At 42.6% G+C, this 26,628-nt stretch overlaps 1 protein-coding gene and 1 long non-coding RNA gene across 7 annotated transcripts in view; one reads left to right on the plus strand and one right to left on the minus strand.

The window, feature by feature from the left end:
* Positions 1-5,232, minus strand: part of AP1S2 (adaptor related protein complex 1 subunit sigma 2) — a 31,055-nt gene extending 25,823 nt beyond the window's left edge. For 2 of the 6 annotated variants that reach the window (XM_002197367.7, XM_072934196.1), the window contains exons 1-2: positions 5,039-5,231; positions 3,884-4,062 (exon numbers count right to left, since the gene is read on the minus strand). In XM_002197367.7, coding sequence (XP_002197403.2) covers positions 3,884-4,062 — 179 coding nt within the window. In that variant the 5' untranslated portion in view covers positions 5,039-5,231. Of the gene's footprint in view, positions 1-3,883; positions 4,063-4,687; positions 4,964-5,038 lie in introns of those variants that run through there. The other 4 variants (XR_012057674.1, XR_012057675.1, XM_030281337.4 and 1 more) reach the window with 4 other exon arrangements.
* Positions 5,233-5,236: 4 nt separating this feature from the next.
* Positions 5,237-26,628, plus strand: LOC140684834 (uncharacterized). The gene is made up of 3 exons (XR_012057676.1): positions 5,237-5,671; positions 22,115-22,339; positions 25,803-26,628. It is a non-coding gene; the product is annotated as an uncharacterized lncRNA (long non-coding RNA).

The following is a 26,628-nucleotide window of genomic DNA, read 5'->3' on the forward strand; positions in this document are numbered from 1 at the left end:
AGCCCAAGAATCTGTCGTTTGCTGATAGTTAACCAAATGAAAATTGGGACAACTAATAAGCCATGCCTGATGTAAGTTTTTTTTTCTTGTCCCACAATTTTATGCATTTCTTTAATAAAACATGAACTTCTGAGGCTCCAGGACAGAGTCTACCAAAGTGAAGCACTTTTCCAGTTTCTTATTTCAGCAAGCCTATAATAGCCCCCAGCAGTTTCAAAATGAACAAGAACTTGATACTGCTAATTCTCTAAGAAAAATTCTCTCTGTACCTTCTTGATACTGAGGTCCTCCTAGTGCCACATAAACTAGAACCCTGTACAAAGAAAACCGGATCTAATTAAATTTATCAAGCCCCAGTATCTAATTCACTATAATCATTGCATTCAGCCAGTTTTACAAAGCTACCTAACACCACTAATACTTTTAAAGAGGTACAACTGGTTGCTAATTTATACATAAGGAAAAAGAGGGATCATGCCAAGCTGGGCATATCCCACTGGCTACATGGCTGTACCTTCAGTTCATAATCTTTTAAGAGACCCAGCACAATGGGCTCTTTCACGGCTTCTTTCAGGGGAGGGAGGGTAGAAAGAAAGTTTTAAAACTTACTCTTTTTTAAATCTTTAATATAACCTCTGATTATGCTTATGTTGTGCAAAAGTAAAAGACAACTGCCACATCAAGAGCAGCAAAAGCTATGTTAGTTCTATACCATATTCCAAATACAGTTCCAAACTGACACATAAAAGCAAAGCCACAATCCTTAATCAAATAACTAATCAACAATAACTACATCCCATGAATGCAGCTAACCAAATGTTAACAAAGTAAAATTTATATAAAATAAGTTTTTCTCCAAATTCTCCACTTTGACTGCAATATACTACGCAATGAAAATAACTCGTATTGCCAGAAGCTAAAATCGTGAACAGAAGTCTTCCAAAAAAAAAATCACATCCTAAGTCCCTTCTTTAGAAAAACTAGAAATGTTAACATTTAACACATTTTTTCTGACATAGGGGGAAAGCTGCATATTCTACCCTATATGCTCCAAAACCACTATGTTACTTTTTAAATTACAAAATGTGAAGAGCAAACACATCAGTTGTGTTTGTTAAATTTCTAATCAGCTGTCTGCAGATGACTCCTCCTCTATATTCATAAAGTGTAATTGTTGTCGGCTTCCCATATTTAATTTTTTATTTTCCCAGCAAGTCACTACAAATCTCTATGCTTCTTGAAGTTAGAAGCTCACATCCTATTTTTAATCTCCTGGTGTGTATCAGCCTGAAAAACTATCTTCCAAACCAGCTACAGAATTCATATAAGCCAATTCACACACCATGACAAAAGCTGGCCACCTTTCTGTCTGTGTTTTGTAGTGCTGAAGGAAAAAAACTTAAGGAGGCAATGACTGAGCCTATGTTGCAACCATTATAAATGCTACATGTATGAAACCCGAGGGAAATAAAAGCTACATCACGTAAGTTTAGATGAATTTTAAGATCCCTTTCCTTGAAAATTCAGAAAACATCCTTTAAAGACAAAATGCTACAGGATTAGCTAAGGAGGCTAATCAAAATAGTCCAGAAGTCTTAATAAATGTTAAGTATCATAAGGAAGCTAAATATACTGTCTTACCAACTTCTGCATTTGAGTTCATTTTGCTCCTGCAAAAAGGTATGATGAGACCCTTGAATACAGTTCTGATACTGTCAATCATTCTTTGAGCTGCAATATCTAGGTTCAATTCTCCTACATGTGAACAACAAACACACCCTAAAAACAAAAACAGCACTTAAACTTCAATAATTTAAGATGCAAAATAGCAATAGGCACATACTTTTAGAACTTATGCTGAAAATCATTTGCACCAGCAGGTTCAGATCGTTCCCAGCAATAGATCAGACAAGAACAAATGTTAGCAGAGATCCTCCAGAGATGCTCAAGAGGAACTGGGAGCACCTTTTGCAATTTCACAAGCCACAAAGTTCTTCCTTCTGGCGTGTTTTTCTTTTAGCCACCACCTTCTCAGTTACAAAAAGTCACCCTTTACAAAGAAATCATACTAGCTGGTGCTCATCATCTCCAATTATGATGCAATGATGGGAACAAGTCCCACAAACCTAAGAGCTGTAAGTGTTACCAGATACAGACATTTAAACTATCACCTATTACACCTAGTCCCTTCTGGTGACGTTACAGTCAAAAAAAAAGTTGAGATGTTCATTAGCTTGGTACAAGCTCATCTTGAGCAGTTTCATAGGCTCTCTGTGCCAGACTGGTCTGCAGAGAGTGAAATAAGCTACTGCAGTCAGCTGTGCACACCAGCAGTCCAGCAGACAGACTGCAGTATTTAGACCATTTTTAGCCAGACATAGACGTCTCCCAGCAAATTTCTTCATTCTCCTTGACCACAGGACCCACAACACACCACTGAGATGCAATAACTCCACAACATTCTGCAACTCCAACAGTTCTACCCCAATTTCCACCAGCTCCCCAGACACAAAAGGACATGGCAAATAGTTGTTAACAGCATCAAACAGGGAGGAAAAGCAGCTGTGTGGAATCATCCCCAGAACAACTACTGCTGTTCAAGACTGGGTAAGGAAGGAAACAGATTGGCCTACTAATGCCTCATTTTTCTGACTTAGTCCCATGAATGCCCAGCTGAAAAGGCACTTAAAGGCATTAATATAGATGTACAGCAAGTATTTGAGCAAGCTTGTCAACATACATGTTCAAGGTGTTTTATGAGGAAATCAAGAGGCAGAAGACACTCAGTTATGCTATCACCATAGCCTCATGAATTGTTTCTCCTCTTTTCTCCTCATGTTGAAGAACTACATGCATTAGGCAGACCAGCAATAATCACAAGCATGTCTTTACACAAACCAGTGTATATATGAGAGCAGCACTTAAAACATCTAAACATATTTGATACTACCCATTTGTTCACCTGGAGAAGAGTTACAAACTCCTCATTCCTGGTACAGACCTTTCTGTCCTATCTGCAGGGAATACAACAATATTTACTGTGAGGCACAAACTATCTATCATCTCCACAAGGAAACAGGAATGCATAAACATTCTCAGGTTTACAACTAACTAGGGAAGAGAGATAACTCAAGGCTTTGTAGCACCACCTTTAGCCAGAAGAGATGCAGCATACCACATCAGGAGGAGGATTGCTGTTATTTCTGGAGAAAAACTACACTCTGATACATTCTAACAATCAGCACAAAGCTAAAAAATGCCTTCCAAATACTCCTGCAAAGATTAGGGAATAACTGAAAAATTAGGTTATCATGAAGAAAATTATACAGTACTTCCACCAAAAGAAAACTAGCCATGATTTTTGCAATAATGAAAAATCCCTTTTAGTACATACAGGGAAAAAAAAACAAAAAACAAAAAAAACCACAACACCCAATCCAAGTACTCTGAAAAACTATTTCCTGATTTCTAGAAGCCTTTGAAAGCAAGTTACATTTTCAGGTGATTTATGAAGCCACTTCTTGAGGCAAGTATTTATAAAATTTTTATCACTTATTAAATCTGAAATGTGTACAAATATGAAGCATGTACATACTGCGTGAACCTAAACAAGCTACCAAGAACTGCCACTCTGTATAAAAATAGGAGGAAAGCTCATTTCTTCAGTACATTTCTAAATGCATGAGTGATTTTCCACACATGAATGACTCCTGCCTGGTTATCAAATTAGATGCAAGGGAAAAGTCAGTCTTCTCTGTAACCAGCAGAGGGAAGAAAAAAAAAAAAAAAACCAACGAAACAAAAACAACTTTCATTATTTTCTTGCTACTTAATACACGGTTTGTAATGTATGGCAATTTCGAGGTTAATGAGAAAGAACCACCTTTTGTAGACAATCTTCAGGTCTCTCCATTCCAGAAAGCTGCACATTTTCGGTTTGCGGGCTAATACTGTTTGAACAAGTTCCCTTGTGATTTTCTTCTTTTCTTTGTCAGATAATGGGACATACCACTTCTGGAGTCTCAGTTTCCCCTGGCGACTAAAAAGCAACATAAACTGCATCTGTTGAATTGGAAGGAGGGGAAACAAAGAAAAACGTTAGTCTCAGTTTCCGAGTTTCAAAAAGATCTGAGAAAAACCAAGCAGGAAGCAAGACAGACATCCAAAACCCTAACTACATTATGTATTTCTATAGCACTGGCAGATGTTACACAAGATTTGGAAGTAGCAATGATACAAAGGATTCCGCTGAGCAAGGTCGGTCAAGCCAAAGGCAGAGGAAAGCACACACAAGTTTCAGAAAGGGGTGTCAGAACCATGGGCTGGGGAGTGAATATACCCCAATTTCAGACCAGCCACGACCAGCACTAGTATGGTTTCATTTGCGGTTTCTACCCAAAATGACAGAAAAACAGCATAGCAGACTCTTCCAATACCTAACCTCATTTCCAATTCACCAGATTAGAGCCTTAGAGGAGCAATTTACACTTAAAATCTTTCTGAAAAGCCTCGGAATACTTTAAAAGACATCAAACCTCCCAGCGGAGAGTCCTACAGCACAAAAAAGCCCAGTCTTTTCCCACATTACACAAAAGGAGAGATTAAGTGCTTTCCCTACGGTCCTATGTTCCAGGTCTCGCTTCCTCTAAAGGAGTGATGTTGCAATTATATTCTAAGAGGAACTTGCCAGGCTATGTTTTCCAGCAGCCGTAATATTAAATGGAAAGGCTTAGACTTTTTTTCTTTTGCCTTTTTGCTCGAAGTTGTATCGGGCTGGAGAAGTTTCCCAGGCAATATGACAGACATGAAATACGATGCGAAAGCCCAGCCTGGTCCCGGGTGACAAGCGCGACCAGCGCCAGCCGCGCCGAGCGGCGGCCGCGCCCGCAGCGGCTCCGCGGTGCCAGGGCGGGGGCAGAGCCCCGCAGCCCCCCCACATCCCGCCTCGCCTCCCCGCCGGCCCCAGCACCGCCCCGGCTCCCCCGTCGCGGAGCGGGCGGCTCGGGAGGAGAGCCCGGCTCCGCGCGGCTGTGCTCACCGTGCCCGGAAGAGAGCGGAGCTGAGGCGGAGAAGAAGGAGGCACCGCTGCCCAGACCGGCACCCCCGATGCTGCCGCCGCGGCCGCCGAGCGGGACTGAGGGAGGGGTCGGGAGGGGACGGGAGGTGCCGCCGCCGCGAGCGCGCGCGCGCCTCAACGGCCGCCCCCCTCGGGCAGGTCAGGGGCGGGGCCGGGACCGCGGGGGCGGGGCCGGGATGGAGGGGGAGTGGCCCGAGCGCCTCCGGACAAAACTTTATCAGCAGCCGCGGAGGGCGGGGCGGGGAGAGCTCGGCTGTCACCCAATCGGAGAGCTCAGCGCGCGAGCGGGAGGGAGGAGCGAAGCGGCTCTGGACCAATGGGAGGCAGGGGAAGGCGGGGAAGGCGGAGCTAGTGTTGGCGGCAGGAGGGGCTGGAGCAAGAGGCGGGGTTTAGACGCCCTAATCCGCGTGGCCCGAATTGCGATAAGGCAACGGCCGGCGCGGCAACAGCGAACCAGGCGGCGCGGTGCAGATAGCGGTCCGCCAGCAGCCAATGGGCGGGCGCGGCACGGAGCCGGGGAAATGACATCAGTCAATCAGGCGCCCGGAGACTGAGGCTCCTCCTCCGGCCCCGCCAGCCCCGAGCCGGGAGGGGGTAAAGGAGGGGCGGCCGAGCCGCGCATGCGCCGCGTGGTGTTTGCTTCCAGCACGTGCGCGCCCGGGGGGCGGGGAGGAGGGGGGCGGAGGCTGAGGGGGCGCGCGCCGGGCGGGAGCGGCGGCGCTGCGTGTGAGGAGACCGAGTTTGTGTCCTGAGGGGACGGACCCTGTGAGGGGATTGTCCTTCTGAGGGGACCGGCCCCGTGTGCGGATCCTTCTGAGGGGACCGACCCTGTGAGGGGATTGTCCTTCTGAGGGGACCGGCCCCGTGTGCGGATCCTTCTGAGGGGACCGACCCTGTGAGGGGATTGTCCTTCTGAGGGGACCGGCCCTGTGTGGGGATTGTCCTTCTGAGGGGACCGACCCTGTGTGGGGATTGTCCTTCTGAGGGGACCGGCCCTGTGTGCGGATCCTTCTGAGGGGACCGATCCTGTGAGGGGATTGTCTCTGCAAGGGGAAGTTTTTCCCCTAAAGTCACCTTGATTGCGAGTTGCTATTAAGATTGGCAGGACCAGCCGCCGACAGGGATTTAGCAGTGTTGTGTTTCATTAATGCTTGGTTTTTAAATTATCATTCACGTGTGTCTACAGAGGCTTTGCGTGCTGAAACAGCTCAGTTTGGGGGTTTGGTTGGCTGGCCGGTTTTGGTTTTGTTGTGGATTGGTTGGGTGTTAAAATTCTAATGGAGATGGGCTGAAAACACATTAGTTAGTTGAAAGAAACAGAGCGGTGTCTCTGCAAGCCGAATTCGGAGCCCCTTGTTGTAAAAACAGTGTTTCAAACACGTAAAGCTGTCAGCATCCTCGCTGCTCACCACCACCCCGCAGCACTAAAGGAACAGCAATACCCTGAGCGAGCTGATCCGATAATGGTGTGACAGTGACCGACAGAAAGGGTCGTGCTCCCAAAGCAGCGCTCCCTCAGGAGCAGCTCACTGCGCCTCAGCATGTGACACGCTTTTATTACTTTCTATTATTGACACTTTAAATAAGTGCCCATTCTTCTGGCTGCGAAACGGCTATGGCAGCAGAAACTGGGGCTGGAAATGCTTTTGTGTAAAAATGTGCATGGTCTGAAAGGAAAGCCAATTTTCTGGCGTTTCAAGGAATGCCATAGCCAATTGTACTTGAGGAAAACTGCAGATGTATTCCTGATTTTATAGAAGAGGTTATAATTGTAAGAGTGAAGTGGCATGAGGACAAGGAGGCGTATGTGAAACCAAGCTGAAAGGATCAGGCAATTGCAGTATTAGAGGTTGTGTAGAAAATGAGAGCTGCTGTTGTAGGGGCTTGTTTCTGTCACATTTTATGTTCGTTGAGCAGCTGTCCCGTTCTCATGTTAACCTGCCTTTCATCAAGCACAGGAACAGTTGTGTGTGGATCTGTTACCTCAGAGAGTCTGCTCTTACACCAGGCTGTCACTTTGTCCTCAGCAGTTGCCAGGCTTTGCAGTTCTGCTTCTTTCCTGTGAGGTTATTCCATGGTCTAAAATACCCTGTTTTTCAGAAAACTTTCATAAACAATCTCTTTCCTAATCAGCATTTTGCTCATCTTTGAATTCAGCATCACGTATTTGGTGATTCTCTGTGTGCATGTACACTTCAGGGGCTTTGAGACTTCTAAATCATAATTTAAGGCACCAACCAACTTTTATTTCTCTTCATCTGTGCAACTTCCAGTTTATTAGCACTGTTATGGTAATGGGAGGTCCAAATTAATTTCTGAAAGAGTTACATCAGACCTGTGTTATGATTTGTCACTTCTCAGCTCAGTGAAATATTTCTGCATAGGGATCAAACCACACATTTTGCAAACAGATAGTTGATCGAAATCAAGCTATCCAGATGGTTCAAGAAATGCCTATGTTTTGGTGTCATAATGTCTTGAAGCTTCAGCTTCAGATTGTCTTTTAATTTTTCAGTCTTGTATTTTTTTCTTTTTTCTTCTTTCTTTTTGCTAGATTTCACTACTCTTCACAGTGTATAATTTCGTACAGTGATACAAGGGCAATTGTTCCTCTACTTTTCTCCCTTCTCTCTTTTACTTGGCTGGATTTCTTCAGACTGTAACCTGGAGTTTCTTCATTACATCTCCTGGGCAGAATCACTCTGCTACATGCAGTTTCAGGTGCTGTGATAAGGCATGTGAGACCTGTGCTACATGCACTGGTGGAAACTCTAGCGAGGTCCAACTTCGCAGAAACTTCCTGTCTTCCACAGCCTGTCCTGCCTCCTCATCCCTGTTTCAGACAGAAGATGCACTGTTCTCAAGCCTGCTGGGATTGCCACTCATATGATCATTCCTTAACTCATTTCTCTCAAAATGACCCTGTGTATTTTAGGCAGTTTCAGGTGTGATTCCATGTCAGTTTCAGATCATCTAAACACCAACTTCTCCCACCCTCTCCTTTCATTCCCACCTCTGTGTTCCCATCTCTTTTCCTGTGCTGGCACTTTGCTGCATCTCCTATTGCCAACAAGGCTGGTTTTGGCTGTACAGGTGACTGAGGGAGTTGGCTTCAGGACTGAGCACCTGTGCTGGGGGACAGTGACAGAGGTAATGCTGTCCCTTCTGTTCATGCTGTTTCTTTCAGGAACTTCAGCAGACTTGCTGTTCGCATTTTTTTTTCAGTGTTACAATTTGCACTAATTGTCCCTCTTAATACCGACTCCATAATTTTTTCCTCTATGAAATTATCCTGTCACTTACCCATTGAACTAGAAATGTACTGAACTAGCTCTAATTATCAAATTGATAAAGATATATATGATGCTTACAAAAATAATGTCTTTGAGTAGTCCACAAAGCCGTGACAGTGCAAATATCAATGCAGTCTAATTTTAACATGACACAGTGAGTCTTCTGTTCATTAGCTTTTGTTCATTGTCTTATATCCAGCTTGATAATAATCCCCTGATTTATTTTGGATGGATTTTTTTTTTAGCTGCTATAGTTGTATAATCCTTTGTATAGTTGGAAAATCCTTTGTATTCCATTTTAGATGTAAGACAGGTCTTCAGGGGATATGTTCATTGACCATAAGACATTTGGGGTCCTCAGCCAAGAGTTTGCTCTGTAAGTTATTTCTAGCATGGCTTGAGACACAGAAGAAAACTGCCTGGAGCTGGGGAGAGACACAGGAAGGACACTTACATCAAACAAGATTAAATTTGCTTGGGTTTGACTGGTATGGCTTATGTCAATTTTGGTGTGTTTGTCTGTTTGCTTTTAATTAATTAGACTATAGTTTTGTGTGTAATAGTGGGTCTTATACAAAAAATAAAAAAATAATGCTATAACCTCCTGGCATTTGGTACTTCATGCATGTTGTTATTGCCAAATCTGAAGCTCATAAAATAATTTTGTTGTGTTTTCACTCTCAGCCAAAGTGATGGGTAACATGAAGTTTATAACATGAACTATTCATTAATTCAAATGGAAAATCTGCTTACTGAATTTTAGCAGCTTTTTTTTTTTTTTCTTCACACAGTATTTAGTAAAGAAAGGGTTTGCTCCTGCCTCCTTTTCAGCCATCTCAGCACCCTACAGAGGAGGGCAACATACTTTAAGAGTACATGCTGTTTTTGCAGTCCTCTGCTGAAGCAGGGCATGGATGTGTGAGTAAGACTCACTTTACTGTTAATTTATCTTCTTGATGCTCAATATCAGGCTACATTTTCATTGACTGAATAACTGTGGAGTCATTATGAAGGCAATAAGAACTGAGTTACTACCCTTGGAAGTGATTACTGCTGGATTTTTGCCTCTTAAGCCTCCAAACAGGATGTTACGTTACTACATGCAGTTCCCTTCCCTGATGTGCTGTCTGAGCATTGGCCAAGCTATCAGATTCATGCAGAACACTAATCCCAGTGGAACCAATGGAAGTATAAATGAGACCACAAAGGACAGTTTTCATTGCTCTGCTTATTTTTTTTTTTTTTTTTTATTTACAGGGAGTGATCCCTCTTGATTAAATACTATTTAGTGCAATCTACTAGCCTGATTGCTAGGAGCTATTAAATGATCAGCTTTGTATTTACTCCTCTGTCTTTTTTTTGTTACCAGTTTTCTTGTCTTCTTCTTTTAAACACAGTTGGTTTTCAACAAACACATATGGCTCTCAGGAACACAGATGCCAGATCACATGTGTGATAGGCACAGCTCCAAAATGATCATCATGGAGGTTTATCCCTGAAGCTGAATTTTCAGAGCTGAAGGAATAGTTTGAGGCTGAAGTGTGCAGCCTGGTTATGAGAATTACAGTCTAAACCATGCCTTACATGTGCCCTTTGCTTTGGAAAATAAAAACTTGCTTTTGAAAGTATCTGAATATGCAGAAATGAGGAAAGGGAGTATGGTAGATGCCAGTCAGTGAGGGCTTCCTTTTAGCTCCCATATTTATTAGCCTCATCCTGGTGCAAGACACGGGAGCCATGTGAATAGGACATGCACGAACCAGCTGGCAGCACTGGCTGTGTTAGGTTAGCGAGCAGCAGATTTCTCTCTTACTTAGGTCATATTCTTATCTTTTGCTTGTCCATCTTTATATTGGAGTAGTGCTCAGAGGCCCCAGAAGTGAAGAAAATAACTGCATTGCAGACATTTATGAAGAAGTTGTTATGACTGCTAATGCTTCTTCCTGCTCCACTGCTACAAACTCTGATATAGTGCAGCAAAGAACTGAACAGCTACTGAAGGAAGTCTGTGAGGAAACCTGAATTTTTAGCCTCACAAAGAAGTAGCTGGGAGGAATGGAGAGAGGAAAGGAGAGGAGGCTGGGGTTTCTGAGACTGCATCAATACTTTAAAGAGTTGTTCAATACCACACCTCACGTATATCTTGCTCATGCTTTGGCAATCCTAAGAAAGTTGCTGCCACTGTGATTTCTGAAGTGGCTGATGCTGCACGTTAATGTGGTTGCTGTGTCCATTCCCTTATATGAAGGAGTATCTGGACAGGCTTGTGCAGAACTACTCAATATTTCCCAGGATAAAGATTTTTTTTTTTTTTTTTTAATATACTGGGGCATGACTTTGGATAGGACATCTGGGAAATCAGGCACATTCAGAGGAAGACTGCAATAGGTTTTCTGGTACACAGTTTGGTCATCCTTAATCCACTGAAGTCCTCATTTAGGCAGCTATGTCCACTTCTGTCCTTGGTTTGAGACACCTGATGATCCTGTAAGGCCTCTTGATCTAACATACCTTAGGAGGTACTGCCCTTTGCACCAATGAGATAATCCTGTTTCCAACCTCTGATTTTCCTGCACTGGCACATTGCTTTGTGTAGCCAGGAGATACAGATTTCCACAGCAAGTATCTTAATTTTCAGCACATAGAAACTTTTCATGAAAACTTGGAAAATGCTCTGACTCTCAGGTGGCAACCAGAAACCAGAGTTTTTCATGTTACAATCAAACTAATAAATCTCCCAAACTTCTACACTGATTCTAAAGTATTACACTAAACTTTCATTTCAAATCATTCTGGAAGACTCAGAATAACTTCCTCTTTTATTTTAAAGAAAATACACTGCATGTTCTGCCACTTCCATAAAGGGATCACATAATCTGTAAGGTCTTCATTTGCTGCAATTTTCTTCTTTAGTTGAAGTGTTTTAAGATGATGAAACTGGGACAGTCAAGGCCTGTAATCCATTTACTGTCTAGTTTTAAAGGCTTGAGAACAATTTAAATGATGTGTAGTTATTGTGCTGGCTGTCCACTTGCGACAATTTTATCCATGTGAATTCTCGTTCAAGCTGCCTAGACCGCCTCTATTGCCATAGCTTTGTGAAGCCAATCTTTGCAATGCAACCCTCACTCTTCCACAAAGCTGCAGAACAGCAATGACAGCAAACATCTCTGCCAGGGGATCATTTACCTGGGAACTCAAGGTTTTGACAGATTTTGAGGAACTAGAGTGCATATGGAATGAGTGTGGTAAAGCTCAGCCTAGTATCTCGTGGAGTGGGAAGGTTATTTTATAGCAAAATCTCTTTAAACTGTTGACTCTTTCCTTTTATGCTTTCACACTCACATACTGGGAAATACCAAGATGTGTGTGTTTAATCGCTCTGGCCAAGATCATGTGTGTGATCACACAAAGAATAAGGATGCTGTCTATTATTCCTCATTGTGCCTCTGGGTTTCTTTGTTGGCAAGTGACCTGATTTTGAACTTGCTTTTTATATTTTCTGGAAGGAAGTGGTGTTTGGGATACTTCACCTCACTATTTTGTTTCACTTTTCACAAATAATGAATTTCATGAATGTGTGTTGCCTTTGTGTATTATTTTGCCCTGGGACAAGGTATCTTGTTGGATACCTTATCTTTAGGTCAGTTTGTTCTTCCCCTCTGTCCACATAACTTTTTAATACATCCAACTGCTTCTTCTGGTACTTTCACACGCACACACAGACACTTCCACTCTCACTCCATTAATGCCAATTGTAATATTATTTTCAAATCACTGTAAAAGAAACAAGGAGCTTCTCCTACCTTCCTGAACATTTTGTTCAAGTGCAAGCCTCACTTTTTATTTAATCAGGATTTATTTAATACAGCAGGATATCAAATACACTTAGAAGGCTGTCCCAGTAAGAAGGGACCCCATTTACTCTCTGACTTTAGGACTCTGTGCTGTTCCAGAGGGTCATTAGTGGAACAGAGCCAAAAGGACATTTAATTATTTGCTCAAGTCTGAAAGGCCAATGTTTCACAAGTAGAGAGCATGCTATTAACAAGGATGAATACCTTGGCAATGTATCCTTTCTACTGCAAAATACTTGCCATGTGGAACCGAAGACCCTTATTACAAATTCATGAATTATTTTAATGCATCCTGGCAGCTTTCAGAAGCATTTCAATCATATAGAAGAAAGAAAAGAAATAGAAAGATCACTGTTTTGTGCAAAATAATACAGCTATGCTCATATTTGATCTAGTTCTCTAGTGGAAAAGGAATAATTGAACTTTTCTTTAAAAAATTGAAAGACATTTCTACTACATTACATCTGACCAGTTGTTTTAGAAGTCTCATTCACATAAGACATAACTCAATGTAGATCATCAATAAAAGAGAAAAGATGTCTAAAACAAGGATGGTCCTTGGTGTGTTGGAGGAGTTGTAAAATCACGTGTAAGTACTCCTTTCCAGAACGTAATACTCTAACAGAAAAATCTAGCTTGCAAGAAGTCCTTTCATTTCTTCATAAAATTTTAAACATTCTCCCCAGATTGTGGGTTTTGCTTAGAGCGCTCTTAGCTTGGAGGCAGTTTTTGTTGCAGAGACAAAGGTGTCAGAAAGGAAAGTGGATCTGAGAGTGAACAGCACGTGTTTCCCTGGGGCAGTCTGGTGCAAAATCATAGTGACAGTCAACAAGTAACATTTTTTGTGGTAGATGCTTGAACAAGTATCCAATATCTGATTTCTAGTACAGTTTTCATATAATATTTTTCCCATTTATCATCTGTTAGGGAAACAAAAGAGATATTATGTGATCACAAGCCAGAGAAGAAGTATTGAATAGGATTCATTGAAATGAAGAGTGTTGTGTATAAGACAGTTGGCCCTGATGTAAAGCTGAAACTAAAGATTCAGACTTTCAAAATTCTATCCCTTATTTCTATAGAGCCAAACACAGCTGAGCTGTGGATGAGGCTCTTAAATGCTTTAAAATTTCTTCCTTTTGTAAGAAGATCCCACTTGCTCAGATTTGCAGAAAAAAATGATGTAAAGAAAATTAATCTCTCTAACCAGTCTTCCATGAAGAATTCAAAGTTTAACAGTTTGCTTTGACATTGATAAATAATAATCATCATTATCATTGTCTTCAAAATTAAGCATCTTCCCTCCCTATTCAGTCATGAGTAATTTGCATAGAGGGGTACCAAAAAATCGTGTAGTGAAGTCACCCCCAGGTAGCTAAATAGTCTGAAAAAATTAGGCCTGTGCATAAACTGTCAGTCAATTTTAAAAGGTTCCTCAGACAAGAGACCCGTGCCTGAAACAGAGCAACAAGCCAGGAAATATTTAAGTTGGTTTATATTTATTTACAAATGTTTGTAGCAGATGGTTACCAACATTTCATCAGTGTGGCTGTTCAAGCAACTTAAAAGCTGTAACAAACAGCCCAATTTATGTAGCAGCTCGCCTGCTTCAGCCCACTCTCACTTGTGTTTCCCAGAATGATTCCCATTACAATTCATCACAGCTAAGTAGCTGAAAAAGGAAATAGTGCAAACCCAGGAAAGCAGTCTGGCTGTCCAAAGCTAGCGATCAGTGGTTTCCCCATCACAGCTGCCTGCTTTGGGAGAGACATCTGTGCACAGCAGTTTGCAGAAGATTTCTCACTCTCATATGTACACAGTGTACCTGGGTTATTACAGCTTGTAGAGACTACAGATGCAGACACTACCTTAGGAGCTAGTTGGGTATCATTTACCCCGCCACTTTCTTTTTAAGAGAGCACATTTAGCAGATGAACTAAGCTAGTCTGCTCTTCCCCCACATTACCCTCATTTTCATGCAACAGCTGAGGTAGTTTGGATGAGGTGATGGCTGACAGGTGAAGGTGGCTACTCAGAAGGGTGTCTGTAGTTGGGTATGTGTGTATGGGTTAAAAAATACTGTCTGAACAAAAAGATAGAAATTAGGGTCTCAATTTTTGCCAAAGAAGGCCTCACACCTAAGAATATTGCATTTAGAATTGTCATATAGAATATACAGTTTGTATACCTCTTAATGAAACAGAGTGCTGGGCTGCTCTCTCCTAGATACCTAATTTGTTCACAAATTCAAGAATAAATATTATCTCTTCATAGGCAGCTGGACAAAAGTACTTGTGATGCCAATGGAGGTAGAAGAAAGCATCAATTTTATCACCATAAAAAGGATGGGCAGTATGAGTAAACAGTGATTTAAAAATGGAAACAGGACTGCTTGCTTTGTAAACGTTTATTGTGAAGCTGACTTTTCTGTTTCTTTTCTAGAAAGTAGTAAGGAAAAGAGTAGTTGCTGGTTGAGGAGAATGTCACTGCAGATGGCTCAGATTAGAGTGTACCACCATCATTGCACTGTCTGACTTGGCCTCAGGGGCTGCCTGGTGTCAGAAACTCATGCTCAGCAAGAGCTCAAAGTGTGTGCTCACATCAGTGTCTAAGAAGGTGTTATTGACTGTATATTTGCACTCATTTCCTGAGAAATTAGTTCCTTCCTGGGAAAATTCTATCTACAATGTACAGCATCATGCAAACCAGGTGGAGTTTGAACTGGAAATGGTTATAGTTTATGCTGATTTAATTGATTAGGTTGAAATTACTAAAATGCTGAGAATAAAAGGGTTTTTATTCCTTTTCTATCTTTCATTTATATGTGTGTTCAAAACAATTTTTATGAGAAAATCTCCTAAATTAGGAATTATGTGTTTTAAAAGATCCTTTCCGTGTGACTTGGCACATTCTACAACAAGTTTCATTTAAGACCAAGGTGTGCATGGTTAGATCTGATGCTTGCCCGCTGTACACTTTGCTGAGGTCCCCCCTCAGAGCTGAGGGGCTCTAAGCTTACACATTAGCCCAACGTGGGAACATTTCCATGTCACAGCGTGACTGATGCTCCCATTGACTCGTTATTGCTGTACCCATTCGTGTGTACTGGAGCATTAGCCAGTAGCTCTCTGTGTGCCAGGATCTGCCATTGTGCCACCCCAGGGGAGCCCTGGCATGCCTGGGAATGACAGGGCTGCGGGTCAGGGATGCAGGACTACTGACACAGGCTTGTCTGAACCTTCACTGCAGATCCACCCAGTTCTAGAACCAGACAGGCACTATGTTAGTTAGTTTTGGGTTTTAAAGCAGCTCCAGACTGATATTGCCAGACTCAGGAGGGGATGATGGATGTGTGCAGCCTGGAAACTGGCTGGGAGCCCTGAATAACTCTCCAGTGTAGACATTGACACTTTGGAGACTTTGGCAGCATCTCTGCTTACCTTCTACTGAGTGCTGAATCATCCTGCCCAGCTTGGATGAGCAGCACCTGGCCAGAAGAGGGATGCCAGGGAAGCCACTGTGCAAAGGGGCTGTGCCTGACTGGGGCCCAGGGTGAGCTTTGAGGTTCAGGGTGAATTTTGGGATTTGGGACACTCTTGATTCCTGGACATTACACGCATTCCAGACATTCTCCCAAGCACACAGGGCAGATGCCCCCAGAACCAGGCAGAGCCAGGCATGCAGGGTCCATATCAGAAAAAGGCAGATTCACCAGACACCAGGCAGGCAGACTTGCCCTTTTCTCCCTTTGCTGCAGAGTGGAGCCAGTGCCTTGCCATCTCTTAGGAAGCAGAAGCTGTGGGACTTGCTGCTGGTCAATGCAGCCAGTGCTGTTAGACTTGTCCTAGAAATTCCTGGTAATTACATATTTAAAATAGATCAGATTACATTTTCATTAGTCTTGCCACTTCTGGAGAGAGAGGAATGCCGAGTGGTGATTATTATTGCTTTAACAGATTGTGTCTATGCATGGCTGCCACCTGCCACTCTCAGTACAATGCTGTAAGATTATTTGGGTGATGCTATGAAAGTACAAAATTTTTGGGGGGGAAAATACAGTGCTCTGACCTTTGTCTTGATGCCCAATTTCCCTAAGACTTGTCCAAGCAGTCACCTGGGTCAGCATGAAATATAGTATAGATTGTTTAGAAAGTGTGGCTTTCAATCCTTATGCTGTGTAAATCCCTGCATTCAGCAATTTAATAGGGATGTCCAAATTTGCACCAATGGCAAGTTTGGCCATGTCTTTAATTTATAATACAAAATCTTTGTCAGAAATCTGGAGAAAATTACTCCAATCGGTGATCTTCAACACTGGAAACGGTTATCATGTAAATGCAAACTGTGGATGGGCTGTGGTCAGAGGTTTATGATATGCATTGCTCCCATTTTAAAAATGTGTGGAAAGAATGGATTTTGTAGCTGAAAGCCTGATAATTCTGTTGTCCTTGTTCAGTTTTTTAGCACCATCTGTTCTTCTGAATCAGAAATTCCTGACAAATCATACGAGCAAATGCTTACTTTATTTCTCCATGCAGTAGGCAAACCATTAGAATTACCAAAATCTGGTTGGACAAAGAAATATGTTTATAAAATGATTGGTTTAAGTCTTTGTTTTCTGAGAAAATTACTTTTTAATGTACTGGCAGCTGTCTCCCTCTGGCATGTTTTCAGTTTAACAGTTTATGTTAGAGCCAGATCATTTGTTTCATAACTGTCTGTAGTGTAACAAACAGCACTTTTAAATCTCCCATCAGCCCACACACCATATAAATGTTATCTGTCCCAATTGGGATACTTTTCCAATCACTGTTTTCTTAATTGTGCCTGAAAAATGCTTAAATATTATGAATAATATGGTCACATTATAATCCTCTTTTAAGGCCCACAGAGTCATCTGAAACATTAGGATGTTTTTATTAGGTCATTTTAATTTAGTCAAGGAAGATACCCAGCACATTATTGCTGAGTAAGTAAATAAATAAATAAATAAAATTGTTAAAGTAGTTCTATAATGCTTATTTAAATCCTACCTAGGGAAAAAATAGTGTTATTTTCTGGTCCCTAGACCTTCCAAAACCTAGTGTGTTAGGCACTCTGCAAATACAATCTGGATGCTTATAGGCTAAATCAGGGTTTCAATGAAATGTCTTCGTACTTTCAGATATGAGAGCAATGGGTTTCATGATCTCCTTCTTTTTGTATCCAGTGGTGGTCAGTGGATCCGTGCTGGTTTTGTGAGTTAACCTGCACAGGGCTAGCTGTCCTTGCTTCCATCCCTTGGGCATTGTACAGGACATCTTCACTATCACTTTGGTGCAGCACCTGCCCCTTGGATTGAAAACTGCATTCTGAACACTGAAATGAAGTCATAGGACTGGCAGCTGGAAGTCAAACAGAGAGAAGCTCTCTTGTTTTCCATCTGAAGTGGTATTCTGACATCATTTTATCTCCTTAACGGTGTGTTGTGGATATGGCAAAGCGGTCTCAGCATTGGATTAATATTTCTGTTATTGGCAGTGTGGTGCTCCCTTTCCCTGTTCCATAGGGAAAAGAGAAGATTATAGGTCAATTGATCTGTACAGTCTAATGCCACCAATTTGCATTTGTTATTTGGTAAGGGTTCCTTACATCCTTTTGAGGAAATGTTACTGATCTTACTAATTGATTAGATCTACTCATGGAGCCAGAGCAATCCTCAAGCACCTTAAGGCTTAATGATGTTCTTTGATCATAACAATAGCATTTGTACCATCTCCTAAATCCCATTCTTTTAATAAATTTTGCAGCCAAGTTAGGAAGGATCTACTGTAAGTAGAAAATTTTCTTGCTAACCACACAGTAAATGTTGCCAGTCTCTGGTATATTTCGGAGATGCATCTGTGTCTGTGATCTCGCCCCAGGCTGTACACATTTGGAACTGAAACACTTACTCTGTGTCACAATAATGTGCTTATGGACCATGTAAAAACAACAAATATTAAAACATTTTCAAGTCTTCTACAACAAATTAATTGATGCATAAGGAGGGGAAAATACAAGCTCTCTCTAGGAAGAAGTGTCTGGATAAAACATCTATAAGGGAAAATGTATCTGGAAGGTGGCTTTTGAGGTGAGAAGCTGAAGCCCCATTAAATAAGTATACGTTGAAAGGCTACTGCCATGGGCAGAAAAAGTGGTCTTCTGGTCTGTGGCTTCTGAGATTTTCACTATAATCTGTAACTACTAATGTGATACAAATATGAAATGTGGAGTTACAAAGGCAGAATTGCCAAGGTAGTACTGTGCATCCCCTTCCCTTCCCTTCCCTTCCCTTCCCTTCCCTTCCCTTCCCTTCCCTTCCCTTCCCTTCCCTTCCCTTCCCTTCCCTTCCTTCCCTTCCCTTCCCTTCCCTTCCCTTCCCTTCCCTTCCCTTCCCTTCCCTTCCCTTCCCTTCCCTTCCCTTCCCTTCCCTTCCCTTCCCTTCCCTTCCCTTCCCTTCCCTTCCCTTCCCTTCCCTTCCCTTCCCTTCCCTTCCCTTCCCTTCCCTTCCCTTCCCTTCCCTTCCCTTCCCTTCCCTTCCCTTCCCTTCCCTTCCCTTCCCTTCCCTTCCCTTCCCTTCCCTTCCCTTCCCTTCCCTTCCCTTCCCTTCCCTTCCCTTCCCTTCCCTTCCCTTCCCTTCCCTTCCCTTCCCTTCCCTTCCCTTCCCTCTGCCAAATCAGACCTAACTCTGACTCAAGGTAGCAGCTGGATGTCATGACTGTGTTGGCCCTGGGAGTTCTCATTGTATGTAGTGCTGGTTGTGTGCTTGTCACAGAAGATGGCAACATGTGGAGCCACGTGAGGAGTTTGGGGATAAAGGGAGAGTCAAGAGGACTCTTCTGGCAGGAGTTATGATGATCCGGAAGATCTTTTAACCTCAGAACTCACCATGTCAGGAAGGCTGATGTTTAATGGCAAAAGAAGCATAATGGTGAGAAAGGGAGTTATGGGACTTGTATGAACATCTAAGATGATCCAGTTTAAACTTGAAGATATACTAAGTCAGGGAAGTACATGTTGCATTTGTTATTTAATCTATCTCTTTGAATGTTTTCGATAACCTTAGAGGAGATCCACCCATTTTGCAATCTGAAAAGCCTGCATATATTATATTTTATGTATGTGACATGTCTTTTAGAACATGGGCTCACATTATTGAACCTCTGGGAGAACATTCCATGTAAGCTATTTAAGCTGAAGTTGCAAGTATTTACCTGCAGATACTTTGCAGCTCTTATCAGAACATTCTGTCCATGGGAACCAGAGTGGAGGAGAGACACCAATTCATCATTGGTGGTTGCTTTGGTTCAGGCACCAGAATTCCAGTGTGCTTCCAGGTTTGGTAACAGAGGTGGAAGCAAGGGTAGTTTTCAGGGCTAAACAGTTTTATTGTGAAGTCCCAGATCTCTGCACATGGTCCCAGCAAGACCGTGTGCAGAGATCTCAAATTTGACTCATTTTTTGCTTCCTCTCTGACTTGGGACACTCAGACTCATGGTATGTAGGCAAAGCAGTCATGTCTACCTGAGCAACATTCAGTTCTGGGGAGCTCTGCCAGCATAGTGGCATTCAGTGTGGGCTTTTCTCCAAGTGTCAGGGCTTTGGTGGAGCACTAGATGGAATATAGCTCTCCTGGGTGAAAGCAATGCTGATGAGAAAGCTGCAATTAAGCCACACTACTAGAAACAAAAATACAATTTTTTCTGAATACAATTTTCATAATTAATGTAAAAAAAAAAACCCTTCAATTCAATGTTTTAAACTGTGGAAGTTCTTGCAAGACACTCTCAGCTCTGAAGTGTGTCATAAAGTATTTTTTCATCTATTCAGATGGCAGTGGAGTGTCAAGAATGTCACATTCTGTGTGTGCAGATGTGTAATAGCATTCATGAGCTTCCGTGATGACACAGGTTTTGTTGGAGCTCTCTGACTATAAGAGATCTCAAATGAGTGATTGTACTGAGTAAATTGTCTGTGCTATTGTTTTCCCACTGCAAACAGAACAGATCCATTTTTAAACAAGATGGATAAAAATGAGACAGAATTCAATGTGGGGGAAAAAGGACTTTTTTTTTTTTTTTTTTTTTTTTTTTTTTTTTTTATTGCATGGTTCTTTCTATTCAATAACAGTCAAAGCTTTGGAAAGTGTTTCCTCCCATTAATAAACGTGGGAATAATACACAATCATTCCCTTAATGTTTTGTCTCTTACATAGATACAAAAGAAGGCAGAGTTTGGGAGAACTTTGATAAGGCATTTCTCCCATCCACAGCTGAAGAGAGTTCTGCTTTTGTTTCTTAGATTTCAGATGGTAATTGCAGCAGGATACTTGTCCAGTGCATTAGTGAAAGCCTTCAGTAGGACAAAGGTACTAGAGCAGTCAATATTCACGGTTGAGCAGATGAGCTGAAGCCTCGGTATTTTCCTGAGGAGCATGGTGCTGTCTGCCTGATGAGCCATTGCAGGGGGTTTGTGACCTCTCGTGGTCATTAGAGGGCCCGTGTAAAATTTTGTGAAGAAGGTGCTGTCAATTCAATACGGATGACAGCAGCCTGACTCTTGAAACTCTCACTGCAGTTTCAGCCAGATGCAGTATTGTCTTGGATTATGATTTACAGGACATCTACAAGATATTTCACTTCAGAGCAAGCAGAACAGCAGCAGCAAGTAGGGCAGCGTGCCTGAGCAAGGTCTCATATATGTGCACCCTTAGAAGAACAGCCTTTGGAAGGACCATGATTTACAAGGCACTCTCCTGCTCAAATATGCTGCTGGTTTTGGGGATATCACAAGCCACCCTATCCACCTTTCAGCTCATCTGCTTTCTGTCCACTTGGCCCCACTCCCCTGCTCTTGGGGCTGCCTGTGACCTCATGCACCACCAGCACACAGAGGCATGACCTAGGGCAGCTTCTGGCCAAGGAGGGAACTGCTGCTTCCCTACCATGCCCCTCATCGCATGGCTCCTGTTTAAACCCTAGCTGAAAGCAGATGGTGGTGAATATGCTGCTGCTGCTGCTGCTGCCATAAAGCAGAGGGCAGTCTGGAGGGAGCCTTGCTGCCTCTGCTCTCCCTCTGCTCTTGGAGGCACATTCCCCAAGGCACTAGGTTCCCAGGGTACTGCTTCTGGTGCAGAGGTGTGTAGTGTTACTCAGGGAAAATAAAATGTCTGAGGCCAAACACGACCCACACTCATGTCTTTAATACAGTGCTTTGAGACTGCAAAGGTTTTACTTAATAGGACACATAAGAAATAAAAGACATTTATGTTCTAGAGCCTTCTGTTTTAAACTGCAGTGTCAGCTAAAACGTGTGTATTTTTAAATTTAGCTTTCATACTATATCAATTCCAGAGCCAGTCACATTTTCCCTGTGGTAATATTACTAAAGTAATTCTCAGCTGAGCCCATGGCTTTATTTTGTGTCTCATCACTCTGATAACTGGAAACATACCACAGATATTATGCATGTACTGGAAATAAAGAATTATAGGAAAGAGTTGTTCCATGAGAGTGACAAAGTATTTTCCTGTTAAGAACATCAGGCACAGACTGTCTTTTGGAGTAATTCATACTCAAAAGGTTCTGAAACTGGTTTTAGTAATCCACTTTCCCTTCAATAGCCCCAAAGTGCCTGCATTATGTTCATGGTGGATTCAGACTTTTGTTTTCTATTTCAATTGCAGCAATTAAAAACATTAGATCACAACCACAGTTTGGGTGGGGTGAGAGGAAGATATGCTCATTTCTCCACATTTTACTTTGTTCTCATGCCAAGCCTATTCTGGGCAGCTCTATGAGCAAATGTGATGTCTAAAATGGTTTTGTTTTACTGAAATGCCTATCACTTCTTAATTTTGTTTTCAGCAATATTCCTGCCCATTGCTGGATGTTCCTGTGAGAACAAGATGCCATCTTGTGGTTGGATTTTCTTCTCCCAAACCCGAGCTTGCTTTTCCGAGAAACTAGTTCAACTGTCCTGACAGCTTGAGAAAGCAAAATAATTAAACCTGCATTTTTGGATTTAATTATGAACTCGAGTGCTCCACTAAGACCTACAGACTTTTACAATAAAACCTGGACAGTTTCAAGGTAAAATTGCCTGCTATTAGTCATTATGTAGAATCTGACATTAGGAGATAATAATTTTTAAGTTGCTGAAACAAAATGCTGATATGGGCAAATTCTTTTTTTTTCCAAAGTCGAGCAAACATATTAATTTTGGAAAGTGTAATGATTTTGTGCAGGTGCTTTTAAAAAGGTGGTGCAAGCATTATTCAAGAGAAAGCTTATGTTTTCCATAATTTAGAATTATATAAATAGCAGTTAGGACTACCTATTTTCCACCTAGCTTCTCAACCTCAGGTACAAAGCTGAGTAATAAGAATACCAAAAAGCAAAATCTGCCTGGAGTATAAAGTTTCTAGATTTTGGGAATACTTGCTTAAATAAAGATTTTTGCCCAGTTGGTTATTCAAATATTGCCTATGAAGTTAAAATCTATTGCTTTTGAGATGCTACTTCCAGTGCTCTCATATGTTTTGTGCAATATAAAGATCCACTTTCTTATTCCATTCTCTTCAGTAAATGAAGGAAAAGCCAAGGGTATGATTGCAGAAATCTAGCAATAGAGAATAACTTCTATCAAGGTTTCTTCACAAGGACTCTACCACGAGCTCTGTAGGCAGAGCCATAGATCCGTAATTATGTCAGAAACAACTCCAGTCTCTGAAACAGCTGAGGAATGAAAGCAATAACGTGGATAGGATGCTGCTTTACTTCCCACTCCTTTTAGGCTACAAGCTCAGTCCAGCTTGGTTCTAAAAAACAGTTTACATCTTTTGGACCTGCTGTCAGGGCGCAACCGTGCACAATCTGCAGACAGACACCGCCTGTGTTGGGGCTAAGTGGACTCAGGGGCATGCTGATCACAGACATGTGTCTCTACTTAAAAGTGAAGCATGCCCAGAAACTTCTCTGGGAGTCAGGGCTGCCTGCTGTGGGACAGCCCACGTTTGTGCCAGTTCACCATCTGGCTGGCAGATGGAGAAGGCTGAAGGCACACTGCCTGCTAGCCAGGGCCACCCTGCTGCCTTGGCTGCCAGACCATGCCTGGAAGCAGCTCTGGGGAGCGCTCGCTCAGCCACAACAGGAGCTGGAGCAGGTTAGGGTGGCCCTGTGCTCAGGAGCCTGCTTGGATCGACTAGGTGTACAAACATCAAGTAGTAGAGGATCTATGTTTGCAGCCAGGGGAGGAATAGAGCAACATGGATTGTTACAGACTGTTTCTTTGTTATTTGGTGTAATTCTGTGCATTGCACAGGAAAAGACCCCCAGATCTGAGGAGCTTGTAGGATGAGGGGAGAAAGGCAAAGGCTCAGGGATGGAAATGCCTGGGCAAAGCTGCTGAGGCAGCCTTTGGCTGTAACTAAAACCCATCTGTGCAAAGTGGAACCTGCAGCCAGCTTCCACTGGTGCCCCTGACCCAATCAGCACCTGGCCTCATGCTCCAAGTGAGTAGAGGGATGCAGGAAGGTTTTGCCACTTCCATGTCATATCCACCTCCATGCTGGAAGGCAGGTGTTCAAGATGAGTTAGGAGAGTGGGATGCTCTCCCAGGCCAGCCATGTAATAGTGTCAGACAACATGTGCTGCCACATCTTAACTGATGTCAATTTGTGGAGGAACATAAGAAAAAGTGTAAGTATAAGCTGAGGATACAGTGAAGAAAGAGCCTCTATATTGCTGCAAAGTGATTTTTTCTTTAGGCAGCAAAGATGCTTTTATTCTCACTGCATTGCAATGAGGGCTTCAAAGCCCATTTAAGTGCCTGTTTGCCTTTCCTTTTATTCTGCATTGCAGCTGGCATGCCCAAGAAAAACAGCTTGCTCTGAATGCACATTAAGGGTTGGCCAGTGTATGTGTAAAGCAGAGGTGCTACAGCACCATTTCATAGCCAACGAGCATCAGGACCAGAGAAGAAAGCAGAGGACATGATGGCAGTTCCATTTCTCTTGGGTGCATCTTCATCCATGTCAGCCAAGGCACAGCCACCGGCGCTCTGGGCTTTGCTCAGACATGCCACATGAAAAGGGATAGAAACAAAGGAAATGCAAACTGCCAGAGCTGGGTTTTTGAGATCTGCCTGACCTCTTTCTTCTGTAGAATTTCTCAACATCCACACATCTGCTTTAAAAATTTTGCCAAACAGGCATGAAATTTTGTACTAGATATTGCTTTTTTTTTCCTTTCCTTTCCTTTCCTTTCCTTTCCTTTCCTTTCCTTTCCTTTCCTTTCCTTTCCTTTCCTTTCCTTTCCTTTCCTTTCCTTTCCTTTCCTTTCCTTTCCTTTCCTTTCCTTTCCTTTCCTTTCCTTTCCTTTCCTTTCCTTTCCTTTCCTTTCCTTTCCTTTCCTTTCCTTTCCTTTCCTTTCCTTTCCTTTCCTTTCCTTTCCTTTCCTTTCCTTTCCTTTCCTTTCCTTTCCTTTCCTTTCCTTTCCTTTCCTTTCCTTTCCTTTCCTTTCCTTTCCTTTCCTTTCCTTTCCTTTCCTTTCCTTTCCTTTCCTTTCCTTTCCTTTCCTTTCCTTTCCTTTCTTTTCTTTTCTTTCTAGCTGCTACACTGATTGTTATTAGAAAAGAGAAGTGAGGGAAATGCATTTTTAATTTTTGCAAATGATCCATTCTCCTCCTCCCTATAACTGCCAAATTTGACAAGTAGCAAATAGAGCAGCACCACATTCTGCCTTGAGTCAGCTTGGGAGTACGCACTACTGCAAAGTCAGCATGATCAGGAACTGAAGTGTCTATAAACATCAGGTGCATTTTTCATAGAATGTAGAGGTGAAAGGAACCTCTCTATTTTTTCAGTCTGGTCTTCTGCATAAACAGAGCATAAAGCTATTCTCTCCAACTGGATTACAGCCTATTTCGAAAGACAATTTCATTTTAGGAGCCTGTGCATTTCCCCTGACAAGTCATTCCAGCTGTTCATTACCTTATTTCAAGGAAATTCTGTCCCATTTCAAGTCTGAGTTTATCTGTCAGAGTTCAGCTTCTACCTACTGAATCCTGGTAACCTGCTGTCTGCAGAATGGAAGAGCCAGGCTGGAGGAGCTGCGCCTTTTTCGCCTTTTTCGCAGGGAGGAAGGGGAAATGTGTGGGTGTAGCTCCTGTATCACTAAAAAAGAAAATGGGCAGCCTCAGACAATGCTGATAGCAGATTGCAACCCTGTTAAAGTTTCCTCCTCCCTTTTTCCCATTAATTCAGGCTTGTAAAAGTAACCCCCAAACCAGCACTTTTTCACGTGTAGATATATACATCTAAAAGATTTTAAGATCTCTTTCCCCTTCTCAAAACAGCTGAATAGCTCAGTTCTAAGAATCCCTTCCTCATTCTGGATCCTTTTTTGTGTCCTTTCTTTGAATCTCCCCCCTCCAACATCATCCTTGGCAACACACTACTCTAGCAGCAGCCTTACAATTGCCACATACAGAATCAATATAGCATTCCAGCCTTAGCCTGACATTTCTTTTTATGTTTTTTTCTCTGTGTTACAGCCCTCACCAAGCCCTTTCCCAGCTCACTGCTTTTCGTGAGAAGCAGTCTTTTCCCTCAGCTGACACAGATACGTGGACATATCTCCAGCAGGGTGGGTGCAAAGTCTCTCCAAAGACAGACCTGCCTTGCAGTAGGTGTCCCCAGGCCACGCCTTGAGTTCTCTCATGCTGTGACATCTTCAGTCTTTCCTTGGCTGGTCATGCAGAGCTGTGAGTGCAGGCCTTGGTCCCTGGTGGTCTCTAACAGGTTAAGCCCCTGTCTTGGTTCAGGGAAAATTTGGGAGAGAACCCCAGAATGGGTTCTTCTACAAAGCAGAGTCAGTCAGCCTCTCCCCTAGCCAGTTCGGGAAAAATACTTCTTTGGAGAAAAGTGGAAAAATTGTTTATTAAACAATAAAACCTAAAGAGTATTAAATAATAAAACTTCTTGCCATGCCAAAGAGAGACAAACTCAGAAATTCCCCTCCCTGGGCTGCAGCTGGGCTCACTCAGTCTCTGATCAGTCCCTCCGGCGCTGGAAATGCCACGGCCCTGGCCCGGCCCGCTGGGCCACAGGTGTGAGCTGCTGCTGCTCTTCTGGTGTTCAGTCCAGAGCAGGTTTGAGCAGGTCCAAAGAAAAGGAAAAGCCACAGTCCAGGGAACTTCTTTGCCTCAGCTAGCTAAAACTAACTAAAAGCAAAAGAGAGCTCTGTCTCACTGTCTGTCCATCTACAGACAACACAGTCCAGGAGCAGGAATGTGGAGGAGTGAGTGCAGTTTCTGGAAACAAACTCTGTGCTCCTTCTCTCCCCGCTTCACTCTCAGAACAAGTCATAAAGGTGTAAAA

The sequence above is a fragment of the Taeniopygia guttata genome, chromosome 1 (genome assembly GCF_048771995.1).
Source record: "Taeniopygia guttata chromosome 1, bTaeGut7.mat, whole genome shotgun sequence".
NCBI classification, from domain to species: domain Eukaryota; kingdom Metazoa; phylum Chordata; class Aves; order Passeriformes; family Estrildidae; genus Taeniopygia; species Taeniopygia guttata.